Source organism: Pristiophorus japonicus, chromosome 18 (genome assembly GCF_044704955.1).
Source record: "Pristiophorus japonicus isolate sPriJap1 chromosome 18, sPriJap1.hap1, whole genome shotgun sequence".
NCBI classification, from domain to species: domain Eukaryota; kingdom Metazoa; phylum Chordata; class Chondrichthyes; family Pristiophoridae; genus Pristiophorus; species Pristiophorus japonicus.
The window spans coordinates 79,530,551-79,549,226 of NC_091994.1; the positions used below are offsets into that span (position 1 = coordinate 79,530,551).

The following is an 18,676-nucleotide window of genomic DNA, read 5'->3' on the forward strand; positions in this document are numbered from 1 at the left end:
CAACTCAGGCCAAAACTTGACCCCTCTGTTTCCTGTTAGTTAGCCAATCCTCTATCCATACTAATTTATTACCCCCAACCCAGTGAGCTCTTATTGTGTGCAGTAACCATTTATGTGGCACCTTGTCAAATGCCTTCTGGAAATCCAAACAGACTACATCTACTGGTTCCCCCTTATCCACCCTGCTCATTACATCCTCAAAGAACTCTAACAAATTTGTCAAACACAATTTCCCTTTCATAAAACCATGTTGAATCTGCTTGATTGTATTATGATTTTCTAAATATCCTGCTACTTCTATGACAGATGTTAGGCAAACTGGTCTATCATCATCATAGGCAGTCCTTCGAAATCAAGGAAGACTTGGCTTCCACTCCAAAAGTGAGTTCTCAGGTGACTGAACAGTCCAATTCGGGAATTACAGACTTTGTCACAGGTGGGACAGACGGTTGTTGGAGGAAAGGGTGGGAGGGGAGTCTGGTTTGCCGCATGCTCTTTTCGCTGTCTGCACTTGCTTTCTGCATGCTCTCGGCGACGAGACTCGAGGTGCTCAGCGACCTCCCGGATGCTCTTCCTCCACTTAGGGTGGTCTTTGGCCAGGGGCTCTCAGGTATCGGTGGGGATGTTGCACTTTATCAAGGATGACCTTGAAATGTTTCCTCTGTCCACCTGGGACTCGCTTGCTGTGCAGGAGTTCAGAGTAGAGCGCTTGCTTTGGGAGTCTTGTGTCCGGCATGTGGACAATGTGGCCCGCCCAAGGGAGCTGGTCAAATGTGATCAGTGCTTCGATGTTGGGGATGTTGGCTTGATCGAGAACACTGACGTTGGTGCGCCTGTCCTCCCAAGGGATTTGCAGAATCTTGCAGAGGCATCGTTGGTGGGTTTTCTCCAGCGAGTTGAGGTGTCTACTGTATTTGGTCCATGTCCCTGAGTCATACAGGAGGGCAGGTATCACTACAGCCCTGTAGACCATAAGCTTGGTGCCAGATTTGAGGCCTGATCTTCAAACACTCTCTTCCTTAGGTGGCTGAAGGCTGCGCTGACGCACTGGAGGCGGTATTGAACCTCGTCGGAGAGGCACTATTGGCACAAATGTATGACCTCATCTCTCTCATCTGGAAGGAGGAGAGCATTCCAGGAGATCTCAGAGATGCAGTAATCGTAACCATCTTTAAAAAAGGGGACAAGTCCGACTACGGCAATTACAGAGGAATCTCCCTCTTGTCAGTCACAGGGAAAGTCATCTCTAGGATCCTCCTTAACTGTCTTCTGCCTGTGGCTGAGGAGCTCCTCCCAGAATCACATTGCGGATTCCGTCCACTACGGGGCACAATGGACATGATCTTTACGGTGCGACAACAGCAAGAGAAATGCAGGGAACACCACCATATGGCCTTCTTTGACCTTACAAAGGCCTTTGACACTGTTAACCACGAGGGTCTATGGAGCGTCCTCCACCGTTTCGGCTGCCCCCAAAAGTTTGTTGCCATACTCCGCCTGCTCCACGACATGCAAACCGTGATCCTGACCAATGGATCCACCACAGACCCAATCAACTTCCGAACCGGGGTCAAGCAGGGTTGCGTCATCGTGCCAACCCTCTTCTCGATCTTCCTCGCTGCTATGCTCCACCTCACACTCAACAAGCTCCCTGTTGGAGTGGAACTAAACTATAGAACCAGTGGGAACCTATTCAACTGGTCTATAGTTTCCTGCTTTCTGTCTCTGTCCTTTCTTGAATAGGGGTGTTACATTTGTGGTTTTCCAATCCACTGGGACCTCTCCAGAATCCAGAGAATTTTGGGAGATTACAACTAATGCATCCACTATCTCTGCAGCCACTTCTTCTAAGACCCTAGGATGCAGGCCATCGGGTCCAGGGGACTTGTCCATCTTTAGTCCAATTAGTTTGCCTAGTATTTTTTCTCTAGTGATAATTGTTTTAAGTTTCCCTTCCCTATAGCCCCTTAATTATCTATTATTATCGGGATGCTTTCAGTGACTTCTACCGTGAAGACTGATACAAAATATTTGTTCAAAGTCTCTGCCATTTCCCTGTTTGCCATTATTAATTCCCCAGTTTCATCCTCTAAGGGACCAACTTTTACTTTAGTTACGCTCTTCCTTTTTATATACCTGTAGAAGCTCTTACTGTCTAGCAAGTAATACTCTCAATCTATCTTCTCTCTATTTTTTTTTAGTAGTCCTTTGCTGGTTTCTAAAACTTTCCAAATACTCTGGCTTATCACTAATCTTTTGCCTCATTGCATGCCTTTGCTTTCAATTTGATACCATCCTTAACTTCCTTAGTCAGCCACGGATGGTTCATTCTTCTCTTAGAGTCTTTCTTTCTCACTGGAATATATCTTTGCTGAGAGTTATGAAATATCTCTTTAAATGTCTGCCTCGGCTTATCTACTGTCTTACACTTTAATCTATTTTCCCGTCCACTTTAACCAACTTTGCCTTCATACCTTTGTGATTGCCTTTATTTAAGTTCAAGACACTAGTTTGAGACCCTAGTTTCTCACCCTCAAACTGAATTTGAAATTCTAACATGCTATGATCACTCTTCCCTAGAGGATCCTTAATCGGATCTCATTGCACATTACCAGATGTAAAATAGCCTGCTCCCTGGTTGCTTCCACAAGATTGTTCTAAGAAACCATCCCTAATACACCCTATGAACTCCTTCTCAAGGCTACCTTTGCCAATTTGATTTGTCCAATCTATAGGAAGATTAAAATCACCCATGATTATTGTAGTACCTTTCTTACAAGCCTCCATTATTTCTTGATTTATACTCCATCCTACAGTGTAGCTACTGTTAGGGGGCCTATAGAATACTCTGACCAGTGACTTCTTTCCTTATTATTTCTCATCTCCACCCAAACTGATTCTACATCTTGATCTTCTAAGCCAATATCATTTCTCACTACTGCACTGATCTCATCCTTTATTAACAGAGCTATCCCCACCTTCTTTTCCTTTCTGCCTATCCTTCTGAAATATCAAATACCCCATAATATTCAGTTCCCAGTCTTGGTCACCTTGCAACCATGTCTCTGTAATGTCTATCAGACCATACCCATTTACTTCTATTTGTGCCGTCAGCTCATCCATCTTGTTACGAATGCTATGTGCATTCAGATAAAGAGCTTTTAATTTAGTCTTTTTACTATTTTTTCCTACTCTGACTCTACTTTCTGATGCACTCTTATGTTTATAACAGTCCCTTCCTGTCACACTCTGGTTATCATTACCCATATCGCTACCCTACACGACTGCCGCCTTCTTTCTCTGACTTTTTAAATTTTCCCTTCCCCCCGTTATTTAGTTTAAAGCCCTATCTACAGCCTTAGTTATTTGATTCGCCAGGATTGGTCCCAGCACGGTTCAAGTGAAGCCCGTCCCAATGGAAGAATTTTCTCTTTCCCCAGTACTGGTGCCAGTGCCCCATGAATCGAAACACATTTCTCCCACACCGATCTTTGCGTCACGCATTCATCTCTCTGATCTTACCCCCGTGTGGTGGCTGGTGTGCAACGGCCACCCCATGTTAAAAGAATCCACGCACAGGCATCTTCCACCCTTCAATATGTAGTTTGGGACCTAGAATGTCAGGTCCCTCATTGAAACACTTGTGAACTCATCCCCTTTTGGTATGGAAGCAGGTCATCCTCGATACGAGGGACTGCCTAATACTATACTTATTTGCCCTATGCCAATTTGTCACAATGAATTATATTCTGGAAGGTTTTTCTTAAACTGCTCGCTTATTATACGATAAGAAGAATATATTAAAGAACACATCTGTTGCTCGTTCTCAATTTTACCTTTGTAATTTTAGTTTGTGACTGGAACTCCAGTATTCAAGTATAAACCACACATCACAATATCAGAGCTGTTTCGCCACTGCAGTACTCATGGCTTAGTGAGTGCATGTTCTGTGGTACTGAGCCACACAGGCAAGAAGGTCATTAGTCACTGCTGCATTAGTTGATCTCAACAAAGGTTGGTCCATCAATGACAAAAGAGTTAGAGAGTCTAGAACTGGGGTGGGGGGTGGGGGTCACAGTCTCAGGACAAGGGTTCGGCCATTTAGGACTGAAATTAGGAGAAATTTCTTCACTCAGTGGGTTGTGAATCTTTGGAATTCTCTACCCCAGAGGGCTGTGGATGCACAGTTGTTGTGTATATTCAGGGCTGAGATCAATAGATTTTTGGCCTCTAAGGGAATCAAGGGTTATGGGGATCGGGTGGGAAAGTGGAGTTGAGGTCGAAGATCAGCCATGATCTTATTGAATAGGGTTGAGGGGCCGTGTGGCCTATTCCTGCTATTTCTTGTGTTCTTATGTTCTAATAGGATGAAGCAGAAAAAGGGGACATATGACAAATGTCAGCTTGATAATACAAGGGAGAATCATGCTGAATATAAAGTACAGAGAAGTGAAAAAGGAAATAAGAGGGGAAGAGAGACAGTACGAGAGCGGATTGGTGGCTAACATAAAAGGGAATTGAAAGGTCTTCTATTGGCATATTAATAGTAAAAGGATCATCAGTGGAGCAGTGGAACCAATTAGGGTCCAAAATGGAGATCTATCGGTGGAGATAGAAGGCAAGGTTGAGGTTCGAAATGAATACTTTGTATGGTGTTTTCCAAAGCTGTGGTAAACGAGGAGGTTGCGAGCATACTGGATGAGATAATAATAGATAAAGAGGAGGTACTAGAAAAGCTGGCGGCACTTAAAGTGGATAAGCCAGATGGATGGGATGCAAGGGGAGAGGGAGAGAAGTAAGCGTAGAAATTACAGAAGTCATGGCCACAATCTTTCCATCCTCCTTAGATACTGGGGTGGTGCCAGAGGACTTGAGGATTGCAAATGTTACACCATTTTTCAAAAAAGCAGAGAAGGATAAACCTGTCAATTGCAGGTCAGTCTGTTTAAAGTCAGTGGTAGGGAAGCATTTAGAAACAATAATCCGGGAGAAAATGAACTGCCACTTAGACATCCATGGACTAATAAAGGAGAGTCAACATAGATTTGTTAAGGGAAAATCGTGTTTGACTAACTTGATTGAGTTTTTTGATGATGTAACAGAGAGGTAGAATGAGGGCAATGCAGCTGATGTTGTGTATATTGACTTTCAAAAGACATTTGATAAAGTGCCACATACCAGACTTGTTAGCAAAATTGAAGCCCGTGGGATAAAAGGGGCAGTAGCAGCATGGATACAAAATTGCTAAGGGATAGAATACAGAGAGTTGTGGTGAATGACTGTTTGTTTGTCTGATTGGAGGGAGGTATACAGTGCAGATTCCCAAAGTTCAGTACTAGGACCACTGCTGTTTTTGATATACTGGTACATTATTGACTTGGACATGGGGGTAGAGGGCACAATTTAAAAATTTGCAGCTGACATAAAACTTGAAAGTGTAGTAAACAGTGTGGTAGATAGTAACAGACCTCAAGAGGACATAGACAGGCTGGAGGAATGGGTGGATACATGGCAGATGAAATTTAACACAGAAAAGTGTGAGTAGGAAGAATGAGGAGACACGACATGCTAAATGGTACAATGTTAAAGGGGGTTCAAGAAGAGAGAGAGACACCTGGGAGTATTTGTGCACAAATCTTTGAAAGACAGGTTAACAATGCAGTTAATAAAGCATATGGGATCCTGGACTTTATAAGCAGAGGCATTGGGTAGAAAAGCCAGGAAATTTTCCTAAGCTTATATAAAGCACTGGTTAGACCCCAGCTGGACTGGTGTCTAATCCTGGGCACCACAGTTTAGGAATGAGTGGGTATAGAAGAGAATTACTAGATTCCAGGGTTGTTCTCCTTAGAGCAAAGAGAAGATTTGATAGAGGTGTTTAAAATCATGTAGAGTTTAGATAGAGCAAATAAAGAGAAACTGTTTCCAATGGCTGAAGGGTCGATAACCAGAGTGTACAGAAATAAGGTGGTTGGCAAAAGAAACAGAGGCGACATGAGGGAAAAACTTTTTTTATGAAACGTGTGGTTAGGATTTGAAATGCACTGCCTGATAGAGTGGTGGATAAAGATTCAATAGTAGGCTTCAAATGGGAATTGGATCTTTTAAAAAAATGAAGAAAAAATTGTGGAGTGATATGGGGAAAGAGCAGGGGAGTGGGACTAACTGAATTGCTCTTCGAAAGAGCCAGCACAGACGAGACGGGCTGATTGGTCCTCTTCTGTGCTTGAATATTCTATGGGCTAGAATTTCTACACCATTTTCGCCGGGTTTTTTGGCGGTATTGCTCGTTTTCGTCGGAAAACCACCCAGCAAGAATTTCCATAAAGAGTTCCGCCAGCGATTTTGAAATACCGCTGGGGAGCGGACTGCCGGTGTGCACCGCCGAAAAAACCTCTACCATCCAAGTTTGGTCTCAGCGGTGAGTAGAAAAAAAACACCCACAAGAAACCAGCTGGAGCTGGGCGGAAGGAATGAAGCCCTGCAAATAAAAGTAAGTTCACGCTTTTTTTATAATTCTTTTACAATTCTTTTACAGCGATTAAGTGGAAAAGGGTTCCAAGAATGTTTTCCGATTTTTTATTTTTTGGAAAAAATATTGTGTGTGTTTTCTCCCCCTCCCTAGGTCCAACCCACAGCCTCGGACTAAATTTGAGGAAGTAACGCCCAATTCGAATAATAACTGCCCAATTTGCCCAAGATCGCATTTTCTGCCGAGAATCTGTGTGTAAGACCCATTTTTCCTGCCGGGCGGAATTTTTTCTTTTTTGTGTGCTAAATTTAATAAACTTAGCGATTTTTTGGGTGACAATCTGGCGGTGGCAGATTTTATGGAAATTCTAGCCCTATGATTAATAGCCTCTGTACTTCTGGGCTAAGAAGTCCTGTTGGGGTTGGGGGTGGGGGGGGGGGGGGGGGGAGGGTTGGGGTGGGAATAACAGAGCTACAACTCAGTGACCTTGCTTGAAATGGTCCATGGCTGGATGCTGTGCAAGGACACGGATAACCTGCTAACAATCATTGTCTAGGCTCACACACAGAGAATGGCTACTTAGGAGAGCTGCCCCTGCAAATAATAACACCCTTCAAGAGAGGAGGAGAGAATATTTGGAGTGCTGTGCTGGGGCTGGGGAGGAGCGAGTGTGGGTGGGGGAAACTATTTAAATTCTATGCTAATCATTTATATTTTAAATGAAGAGAGTTTCACTGTTGTAGGTTATTTTGAAAATACTATTTGTAACTAAATGTCTGAATACATCTAAATTTGACATTGATCGATAGTATAATTGCTTACATTGCATGCCTCTACCCATATGTACCTTGACCTTGTTGTCCTAGCTAGTTTACAACAGATGGCCAATATTCCCAGTCCTAACCATCACTCCAGATGGCGCAGGGACAGGATGACACAGGACCAGGTATATCTGATGTAAATTTCTTGAATGGAGAGATGGAAAGGAAATGGAGAGGTTTTCAGTTCTTGATCTCAGTTTAGAAATCCTTCTTGCAAGTACAAGCGGGGTATGTGTGGTGTGTGTGCGGGTGCAGGTGCTTGTTGTGGTGTGTATGAGGGTGCGTGGTGTGTGAGGGTGCGTGGTGGGTGCATGTGCATGGTGTGTGTGTGTGTGTGTGTGTGTGTGTGTGTGTGTGCGTGGTGTGCGTGCCTGTGTCACCCCGTCTAATCCCACTCCTGCTCGTTCCCAATACCCTTTATTATTCCTATTCTGTTAGCAACTAATGCCCTTTGAAAGTACTTGTGGATTCTGCTTCAACAATGGTCCGTGTCATAGAATTATACATTCTAACTAGTTTCTGCATAAAACAATTTTCCTAATCTCCTTTTAATTATTTTTGTGATTATCCTAAATTTGTGCCCTGTTGTTCCAGTCTCAACGATCATTAGAACCCATCTGACACCTTAATGTAATCCTTCATAATCTTGAATAACTCTATTGGGTCACTCTATTAGTTGTAATGATAAAACCTTCAACTTTTCAAGTCTGTCTTTATAATCACAAAGCCCTCATCCCTGTAAACGTCCTAATGGATCTAAGCTGCACCTTTTCCATTGCTTTTGTATCCTATTATTATTGGGAGCAGGGGAAGGTTCCCAAAATTGTGCACAATAATATTTAGGGTAAAAATGGCATTCACCAATCATATCTCTGAGATGTCTATAAGGAATTTCCTTTGTTCTGTGGCGAGGTTAAAGAAATAAAGTCTTGCATTTACACAGCACCTCAGGAAATCCCAAAGCGCTTTACAGCCAATAAAGTATTGTTGAAGTGTAGTCACTGTTGTAATGTACATACTAAGGTCCCACAGACAGCAATGTGGTAATGACCAGATAATCTGATTTAGTGGTGTTGATTGAGAGGTAAATATTGGCCAGTTCACCAGAAACAACTCATTTGCTCTTTTTTGAAATGATGCAATGGGATCTTTTACGTCCACCTGAGTGCAGCACTCCAGCATTGCAATGTCAGCCTAGATTTTGTGCTCAAGTCTCTGGAGTGGTTTGTGAACCCACAACCTGCTGACTCAGAGGCGAGAGTGCTAGCAACTGAGCCATGGCTGATTAAGGTTAACCTGAGGAATGTTAATGCACCTGGTTGGCTGTATTTGGAATTAGATCTTGTCAATTTATTCAATGTGAATATTTGTCCTGAATCCATTTCTGTTGTTTATCATCAAGGCCTGGCTGCCAAAATTTTGCACATTGGCTGTTTACACGTATTCCTCCAAAAGGACTACATCTGATAGCAATGTAAAAGGATGAAAATGTAATGACCACTTGGTGATGGGAGGTAAAACTAGGCTAGTTACTTATGTGGGCACACAGCAAGAGCTGACAAATTGCCAAAGCTCCTCATATATTTTGTCTGCCATAGGTTTTTGGCAGTCGGTCTTTTGCTCCATACAGCCTTTAGAAAGTCTTCTATTTATCTATTTAAGGCTTTGAAAAAAATTAAATTTATCAGTACACCCCATATAAGTTTCTGTATCCATATATAGGAAATGCAAGTCTCACAGTAACATCGCAGATGTAACAATCATCCATCAAGGGAGATCACTGGCAAAGAGCGTTCCTTTGTGTACTATAAAAAAAAACAAAGCACTGGGGATCATTTCTAGAGGGATGGAATTGAAAAGCAGGGAAGTTATGCTAAACTTGTAATAATCCTTGGTTAGACCACACACGGGGCTGGATTTTCGGTCTTCTGCCACCCCTGTTAACGCCCCGGAGGGGTGGCAATGGCAGTGGTAAGCACTTCCGGGCGGACAGCCAGCTTCTAGCACCCAGCCGGGAAATCCGGTGCCGGTTTGGAAAGGGCGCGGAATATTACTGTCCGCAAGTGGCGAGCGGGTATGTAACGCCCCTGGTTGCGACACCAGCTTGATTTTTGGCTGCCTCCCGACCCATAGCGCTCCGTAGAGCGCCCTAATGGGAATCCCTGTGGAAGCAGGCATTCCAAGCTGTAGCAGCCGCAGCGAGGCAAGTAATGTCGACCTCGGGTAAGTGTGATTTTTTTTCTTTTTTTTTGCGATTTATGTTGTGGTGGTATGAGTTATGTATTGGGAATGTTTCTGGTATTTTTTTCAGGCCACCCCCGCCCCCCCCCCCAAGCCTCTCTTAGGGAGCTCCGATGCCAGCTGTTTAGCTTGCGATTTCCGCTTGCTCAGCTGGTCTAGCGTCCTAAAAGAGAACACCTCCATTAGCACTCCGATCCACACTCAGGGCCCAGCTAATGAATTTTGTGGCTGAGGACGCAAGCCATTTCTCGGTGCAAATTTTACCGCCCTGAAATTACCAGAACCGAAAATCCAGCCCTTGGAGTACTGGGAAAGTTCTGGTCTCCATATTACAAAAGGGATATAGAGGCACTGGAGATGGTGCTAAAAAGATTTACTAGAATTATACAAGATCTGAGAGGTTATACCTATCAGGAAAGATTGAACAGGCTGGGGCTCTTTTCTCTAAAAAAGAGAAGATTGAGGGGTGACCTAATAGAGGTCTTTAAGATTATGAAATGTTTTGACAGGGAAGACGTAGAGAAGATGTTTCCGCTTGCAAGTGGAACTAGAACTAGAGGCCATAAATACAAGATAGTCACTAATAAATCCAAGAGGGAATTCAGGAGAAATTGCTTTATTTACCCAGAGAGTGGTTAGAATATGGAACTTGCTATCATCAGTAGTTGTTGAGGCGACTAGCATTGTTGCATTTAAAGGGAAGCTAGATAAACACACAAGGGAAAAAGGAATAGAAGGATATGCTGAAAGGGTTAGATAAAGAGGGGTGGGAGGAGGCTCGTGTGGAGCATGAACACGGACATGGAACTGTTTGGCCGAATGGCCTATTTCTGTGCTATAAATATCATGCAATTCTATGCAATACATAAGTCAGAGAACAAGCCCATATTCTCCACGTGACATATATATTTTCCTACGACCACTTTCCCCAAAGGATCGACCGTTGCGCCGTGTGGTCTTGTTGGCTGTGTGTGACGAGGAGATTCACGACTAATGAAGGAAGACTTCTCAGTTTTAGCTGTTATGAGGAGGGTTGATTGGCATGAGCTAATCTTGTATACACATCAGTTGGCAAGGGAGAATTGGGATTAGGTCATCTGTTGCCCTTCTTGGTCAGATAATGGTTTGTGGTACGGGTACCCAGATAAGTTGAAGAGGTCTTGTAATATGAAGGGAGATGGAGAAAGTTCATTAAATGCGAAAGCTGAAGTAGTCAAAGTGACCTAATGTGTGAATGCCCCTAAATGAATGGCAGGACACTTTGGTCTGCAGTTCTCCATATGGACAATTGTTGATCCCATACAAGGTATCAACATCAACAACTTGCATTTATATAGCACCTTTAACCTAGTAAAAACATCCCAAGGTGCTCCATAGTAGCTTAACCAGACAAAATTTGACTCCAAGCCACATAAAGAGACATTAGGACAGGTAACCAAAAGCTTGGTCAAAGAGGTAGATTTTAAGGAACAACTTAAAGGAAGAGAAGTATAGAGGCTGAGGGGTTTAGGGAGGGAATTCCACAGCTTGGGGCCAAGGCAGCTGAAGGCACGACCACCAAATGTGGAGTGATGAAAATAGAGGATGTGCAAGAGGCCAGAACCGGAGAAGCGTTGAGATCTTAGAGGGGGTTACAGAGATAATGAGGGGTCAGCACTTCTTGCACAGGAAGGCGGCAAACTTAGAGCTGGAACTATCCTGTGCTACCTTCCAGCACTTGCTAGTGGCCATCTGCGGAGTGGCGTTGATAAAGGCAAGGAAATGGAAATAAAAAACATTGCATACTACAGGAAAAGATAGTAATGGTTAAAATGGGGAGCAACACTTACCCGAAAATGAGGTGAGAATGTACACCAGGACTGCTATACACCCACTGCTGATAAAAGCCAGCAACATGTCATTCTTAAATGTCCGTCTCACTTCATAGTCGAACAGGTCTGTTCCACCATACAGGACTTTCACTTTCCTGCAGAAATAATGAACAAAGTGAGGACATTAATCAATACAAATATATGCTCCATATTCCCACAATGTTGATCACTACAAATATATTTATCTGTATATTTCCACCACTATTGATTCTTAACCACAGCAGAAGACATTTTAGAATATGCAGTGTCATAGCTAGTGATTGGTGACTAGTCAATCAAAACATTCTACAGGAAATTAGTTAAACACTTGAAAGATGATAACATTAAAATACAGGGAAAGAGCAGTGAAATTGGATTAAAGGGGATAGCACCAACACAATGTACTAAATAGCCTCCTTCTATGCATAAATTTCTATAAAAACAACAAATGGCAGTAGCTGATCTCAACAGTGTCCTGAAGTGCTCCCCTCTTCAGTGCCATATTATGTTTCACAAAAGTTGCATGTTTGAAACTGGAGAAGACTGTTCCTACAGGGTTGCAGTGTCAACCAACAAGATCATAAAACCATCAATTCAACTATTCTTCTAAATACCTTGTCCCCAGTTTTGAATCTGCATGGCACATGAATAGAGAATAGTGTCCTTTGCCTCTTGCTGGCCAAGAATGGAGACGATAAATAGTGATGAAGAACATAGCAGCACTTATCCTATGCTGCCAACTACAGGAGGATATGTGGAAGTGACCGGCCTCAAAAAGGTGAACAATGAAACAATGGAAATAATAAGTACTTTTCTTTTTGCTCAGTGTGTGGCACACTTGCCTCTGACTCAGAAGGTTGTGGGTTCAAGTCCTACTCCAGAAACTCGAGTACAAAATCTAGGCTGCCACTCCAGTGCAGTGCTGAGGGAGTGCTGCACTGTTGGAGGTGCCGTCTTTTGGATGAAACATTAAACTGAGGCCCCATCTGTCCATTTAAGTGAACGTAAAAGATCCCATGGCACTATTTCGAAGAACAAGGGCGTTTTTGCTCTAACTCTGAACCAATGTCAGTAAAACAGATTACCTGGTCATTATCTCATTGTTGTTTGTGGGAGCTTGCTGTGTGCAAATTGGCTGCCGTTTCCTACTTTACAACAGTGACTACACTTCAAAATACTTCATTAGCTGTAAAGCCCTTTGGGACATCCTTTGGTCGTGAAAGATGTTATGTAAATGCAAGCTCTATTTTCTTAAACTTTTTTTGGTGAATTTTGTACCCATGGAGGAAACCCCGGGAAACAAAATCTCTCTCGTTTTTTTGGGCAGCCAGCATCAGCATCAAGCACTCCCATGTTAAATACAGATTAAAGCGCCTTCAACTCAACCTCAACAATGTGCCTTTTCCCTCAGAAGATTGCATCTTACTGCACTAAATTGACATTTCCAATTTGTCACACCATACACACAAATAACTTGGGTTTAATTCCCCATGCAATTCAGATGGAGACAGCCTGAAAGAAACAGGCAGAAGTCAGATCTAGGCAAATGTCAGAACAAAAGGGCTCAGAACACTGCCTCCAACACAATCTTTAAAGCAGGTCGGTGTACACTGTGACTGAATACTAAATGGGACTGCAAAGTCTAACCCTATGGCTTTTCTTCAGACGCTGTTGTAATCCCATAATCCTTTTCATATCACGCAACAGATCAGCATTTTAATAGCTGTTTTTCTAAGGAGAGCTGGAAGGTGTTCACAATCTAGGGGATCCCAAGCACAAATACTAAACAATCCTGTTTATTCACCACATTTCCTGTTTATTTTACTTGTTTGAAGATAATGGAGATCAGAACAGCGTGAATCCTCCTTGGCATCCAGTTTGTTGACTAACTCCCCGTGCTTTTGCTCATGAATATTTCATACTGTGTGCAGAAACAGCGTCTCTTTTAATTTTAAGGTCTTTGTGATTGGTGACGGTCTCCCGTCACTGTGAGCTGCAGAAGCGGGAGCCCAATTAGTGCCCAGGCATTAGAGACGGCCAGACAGAGAGAGAAAAGCTGCAAACGTGAAGTAAAAAAACACAAATTGCTGGAAATATACAGTTGTTCTGTCAGCGTGTGAGAGAAGTAAAAGACAGGTTAACTCGGCTTCAGATGAATTAAATCTACCTAGAATGTTAGCTTGCCTCTTCTCTTTTCCATACAATGATGGACCTGCTGTGTATTTCCAGAAATTTCTATTTCTTTTATCACACAGGGACAGAAGATCTGGAGTCTACAATCACATGGTAGTGAGCAAACATGTCAAATGCATTTTGTTCGACATTCCTGTGTCTGGTATTTTTAACAGAAGGCATTAAGTCATTTAAAATAAGATAAATGGGTTAATAGGGTAGAAATTCTGACGTCCCAGGACCGTATGAAGTTTCTACGGATCCGGGAAGGCATTGGAAAAGCCGGTTTTCAGCGCGCAATGCGCATGTGCTGAAAACCGGCTTTTCCGATCTGTCAAGCTGGAACTTGACAGATCGTAGATATCTCGGGAGCGAAGACACTTATACGGGCAAGACTGCAGTATTTACGCATATCTTGCCTGGCAAATGTCCTCAAAACTCTTGCGTCTGAAAAAGCAGGCGCATAGCCTACTGTTACAGGCGCATGAGTTTAAAAACCTATAAAAAACATGTTAAATGTTTTTAAAAATTTTATTTTAATGTTAAAATCCTGCCCACTCAGGTAATGTTATTTTAAACCCTAACCCTAACTTTAAAAAAAAATCAGCAAATTTTTTTTCTTTAACAAACATGTATAACAACTTTAATTTCTATTAGTGTATTGTGAGGTGTCTTTTTTATATTTTATGTAGTGTTTGTGCATTTTGGGGTTTTTCTCATTCATAGTAATAGGAGATTCGTAACTTACGTGACTCCTGCGGACGTCCCTACGAGCACGTGTTGCGACGTGCAGGGAGAGGAGGCCTGTGGACCGGGATCTCGAGCGGGCGCAGCAGCTTCAGGTAGGTGCGCATTTTTTCTCTAAAATCTAGTTGAATGCCCACAGGAAGGAGAAAGCAGAATTTCCGGGCCAATATCTCAGTTTGAAGACACAGACTAAGGACTTTCATATGAGCGCAACAGTGTGCTATTATCCCAGAGTGCGGTTTCAGTCCATGAATGCTATGTTAAGGACATGTTTGTTCTCCAGATGGGGAGGCTGTGCCACCAATTTTAACTTTGTACACTATTGAAGAAGATAGCTGGAATATCGTCTCATTTTCTGCACTGAGTTCTTTGGCTCTTTGCTGGGATTGAGCCTGGATCCCAGATAATAGAGATCAGTACAGTGTGAGTCCTCCTTGGCATCCAGTTTGTTGGGGATCTTGATTTTTTTTTAATCCCAGGCGAGACTTTCTCAGCTGGTGTTTACATTTGGAATCCGCAAGCGACGGGCATCATGGTAGGAGGTGCTTTCATGGATAGTTTTTCACTATGCTTTGTTATCCTGAGCAAGTTGTTCCCACTTAGGAATGTCTGTTTTGCACTGCTTTACAGTGGCATTTAAGCATTTATATCTGTTTTGCTGATCACCCTGAAATTGCTTCCCAGTTATTAATGCGCCAAAAAAGATCTTCTTAGGGATTCGATCATCAGACATTCGTACCACATGACCTGACTACCGTAGCCATTCCTTCATGATCAGAGCGTCAATGCTTGGCACGCCAGCTTTTATTTTTAAGAACTTTTGTATCGTTACATACAACATACAGAAATGTTGAAAAGGAAAAGAGCAGCTTGTCCACCCAGCCTGTCCAGTGAGTTCTACATCTGATTTTGCTTCTCGCCATCTATTCAAGATGCCACTCAGATCCCAGGAAGTGAGAAAATCACAATATGCAAAGATATGTTTCCACCAGGAATAGGGCTAATTTAATAGGCCAACATTTGCAGGAAATGTGAAAAACAAGTGTGTAATATGAAATGTCTTTAACAAGTATGTTAGATCAAAGGCATTAACAAGGGGAACGTGGAACTCTGGCATCTTTAGAACATGGGCAAGAGCCAGATTTCCCTTGGGTCACTAACATTACCCAAGGGGGGGGGGGTAGATCGCCGAGGAATATTCCTCGGTGATCTAGCCCAAAATCAGCAGGAAAATCAGGTGATGAAGCCAACCTGGCCAGGATTTCGCTCCCCCTGCCAGGATTGTCGCTGCCCTATCCTTCCCTGCCCGCATCCTGCCGCTTCCCGGAGCAACCATAGGGCCTACCGCCACCTTCCCTAAGAAACATAGAAACATAGAAAATAGGTGCAGGAGTAGGCCATTCGGCCCTTCGAGCCTGCACCGCCATTCAACAAGATCATGGCTGATCACCCACCCCAGTACCTCCCCCCACGCCTCCTCCACACCCCCCGACCCCCCCAGCCGCAAGGGCCACATCCAACTCCCTCCCGAACACATCCAATGAACTGGCATCAACAGCTCTCCGCTGCAGGGAACCCCACAGGCCAACAACTCCCCAAGTGAAGAAGTCCCTCCCAATCCCAGCTCCAAACAGCCTACCCCCATCCCAAGAGCGTTCCCCCCCTCCCCCCCGGCTCCGGACCCACCCAACACTGGGAACACTCCCCCCGCACCCAACCCGCCCCGTCCCATCAGAATCCTTCCTAAATCACTAGAAGCAGTAGTAACTGCCCTTGTAGTGGCCTCTTCTCCATTCATTCTGTCCCGTGACTCCAATAAGGCCTTCAGTGGGTCCTGGTTTCAGATCTTCAAGTGCTTCTGCCCCTTTAAGCTCTATCGCCAAGATTCTCCATCTGTGCGCTGGCAGGCTCCCCCTTTCTGGCAGGAATCTTGCCGAGTGTCCACGGTAAATACTTAATTAGCCCCAACTCAGGAAAATGTGTCGAGGATAGAGTGGATACAGAGCGAGGGACAGAAATCCCACGTTGACGGACCTCCACCCCAATGAGGAAACCCCCTCCCAAAATGTCAATGCAAACAGAAAAGTGGGTAACCCATTTATACTCAGACCAATCTTTTCACTCTAATGACTGGTGGAAAATCTATCTGAAGATGTTTAGATATTTCAGAGAAAAAGAATGCGACAGAGACAAACACAAATAAAAGGAGTGATATCAACAGACAGATGGACAAGACAGAGAGAGGTGCACACACACAGAAACAAAGAATTAAAAAAAGACAAATTGAAATAAAATAAAGAAAACTGCAAACACTGGAAATCAAATAAAAAACAGAAATTGCTGGAAATACAGAACAGACAAGTGAGAGGAGGTGAGTGAGTGAGTGAGGAGAAATTGCACTGTGTATAGAGAAATATATTATTTGTATGACCTACAACTGCACCTGGTATACCGGATGTATTTTTCAGAGACTCTAATCACGCAAATGTCAACTCCAACAGAATAGCAGCCCATCTCACCCTCAAACCCCCGCTCGATCGATACACAACATACACACTAGTGCACAGCACATACTGTTTGTTGAACCTAGGGGAATCGAGCAGGAGACATACATTACACATACGGCAAGCACTCAGGCAAAATTAAACTGCAACTGGTGTATATGACGTGTTAACTGTTGTCCAAAAGCACACTGTGAATTAATAGTCACGTGGAAAAACTCATAGGCTACTATATATTTTAGTAAAGACAGTTTTTAATATAAATAGACCATGTTTTGCAATGAATCACTGACTCAAATTTTCTTCAGGTCGTTATCACATGCTGTTCAATAAGTTATCATGGAAAAGAGTACATCAAAACCTTATTCGCTTTGTAAACCCACAACACACTCACATCATCCAATCACGTGTATGTGACAGCCATGCAATGAAAATTATACAAGGCTCTTCTCATTGCGCAAAAAAAGATTTTCCAAACTAGTTTTCCACAATGTCGGTCATGGAATGATGGGACATGGGATTGTGATGTGGTTCACTGCAAGGTAAGCTCTCCATCTCGACCGTGCAGTTGTGAGTCAGTGTTGAGCAGGAAGGGGTAGGCCATTTAAGACAGAGATGAGGAGGAATTTCTTCACTCAGAGGGTTGTGAATCTTTGGAATTCTCAACCCCAGAGGACTGTGGATGCATAGTCTCTGAATATATTCAAGGCTGAGATGGATAGATATTTGGAGTCTAGGGGAATCAAGGGATATGGAGATCGGGCGGGAAAGAGGAGTTGAGGTTGATGATCAGCCATGATGTTATTGAATGACCTGCTCCTGCTCCTATTTCTTATGTTCTTAGGAAGGAACCAAAGTCCCCTCCAGAGGGCGAGCTTAGCCGCCAGCAAAACAACACCATTGGTAAATGTTTCTCTCACCCATCCTCTTCCCCAACAACCATCAGATTGTTAAAATTCAAGCTTGATGGTGCTTAACCACTATCTAGGTTTCTCAACTTAACAAAAATATGAGCTGAAAGCTGCATTAACTACACGGTCGAATAAAATTGCTCCAGCCCTGGACCATTTCTGAAACTAGAACCCAGCGATGCACCAATGACAGAAAAGCTCAGATTAAAAACCGATTACAATGATCAGCAGACTTTCTGCATTTGGTCCTTGTGCCATTCAGTACTCATATTGTGGTAAGGGAATGCTACCATCGCTCTCTTAGGTTACTGAGAGCTTCTGTACAATTACAGTTCTGACATGGAATCGGAGCTATGTTTCCATTTACATGAATACAGCGCCTCAGAAACATCTTAAAGCACTTCACGTACAACAAAGTGCAATGACTGTGTCATGTATCTGATGTGGCCACTGTTGGTACTATATCAAGGTGTGCCACCAGAGGGCACAGTAGTGGGAGACTCGTAGGTTACCTGTACAGGTGTACCTGGCCTAGTATAAAAGGCAGGCCCACCAGGTGTGATCCTCACTCTGGAGTTAACTAATAAAAGGACTAGGGTCACTACAATTCAAGTACAACACACTGCCTCGTGGAGTCATTGTTAGAGCATCTAAGGACACAACAACCGGCGACGAGAATACGAACTTTCATGCGAAAATGGCTACCCTTGATACATTGCAGCAATTCGCCAATGGTGATGATTGGGACGCCTTTGTGGAGAGGCTAGAACACTTTTTTACAGCAAACGATCTGGCAGGAGACGACCCGACCGCACTATCCTACCTACCAGTTGTGGGCCCAACATCCATGGCCTCGTCAGGGACTTGCTGACACCAGCGAAGACGACGACCAAGTCGTACAAGGAGCTCATAACCCTGATCCAGGAGCAACTCAAGCCCAAGGAGAGCATCCTCACAGCCA

At 43.5% G+C, this 18,676-nt stretch overlaps 1 protein-coding gene across 1 annotated transcript in view; it reads right to left on the bottom strand.

Annotated features, from left to right (window-relative positions):
- The window catches only part of disp3 (dispatched RND transporter family member 3), a 333,206-nt gene that overhangs the window by 250,878 nt on the left and 63,652 nt on the right, over nucleotides 1-18,676 (bottom strand). Inside the window, exon 3 of the mRNA XM_070860919.1 lies at nucleotides 11,364-11,500. Within this exon, the coding sequence (XP_070717020.1) occupies nucleotides 11,364-11,500 (137 nt within the window). The remainder of the gene's footprint in view (nucleotides 1-11,363; nucleotides 11,501-18,676) is intronic.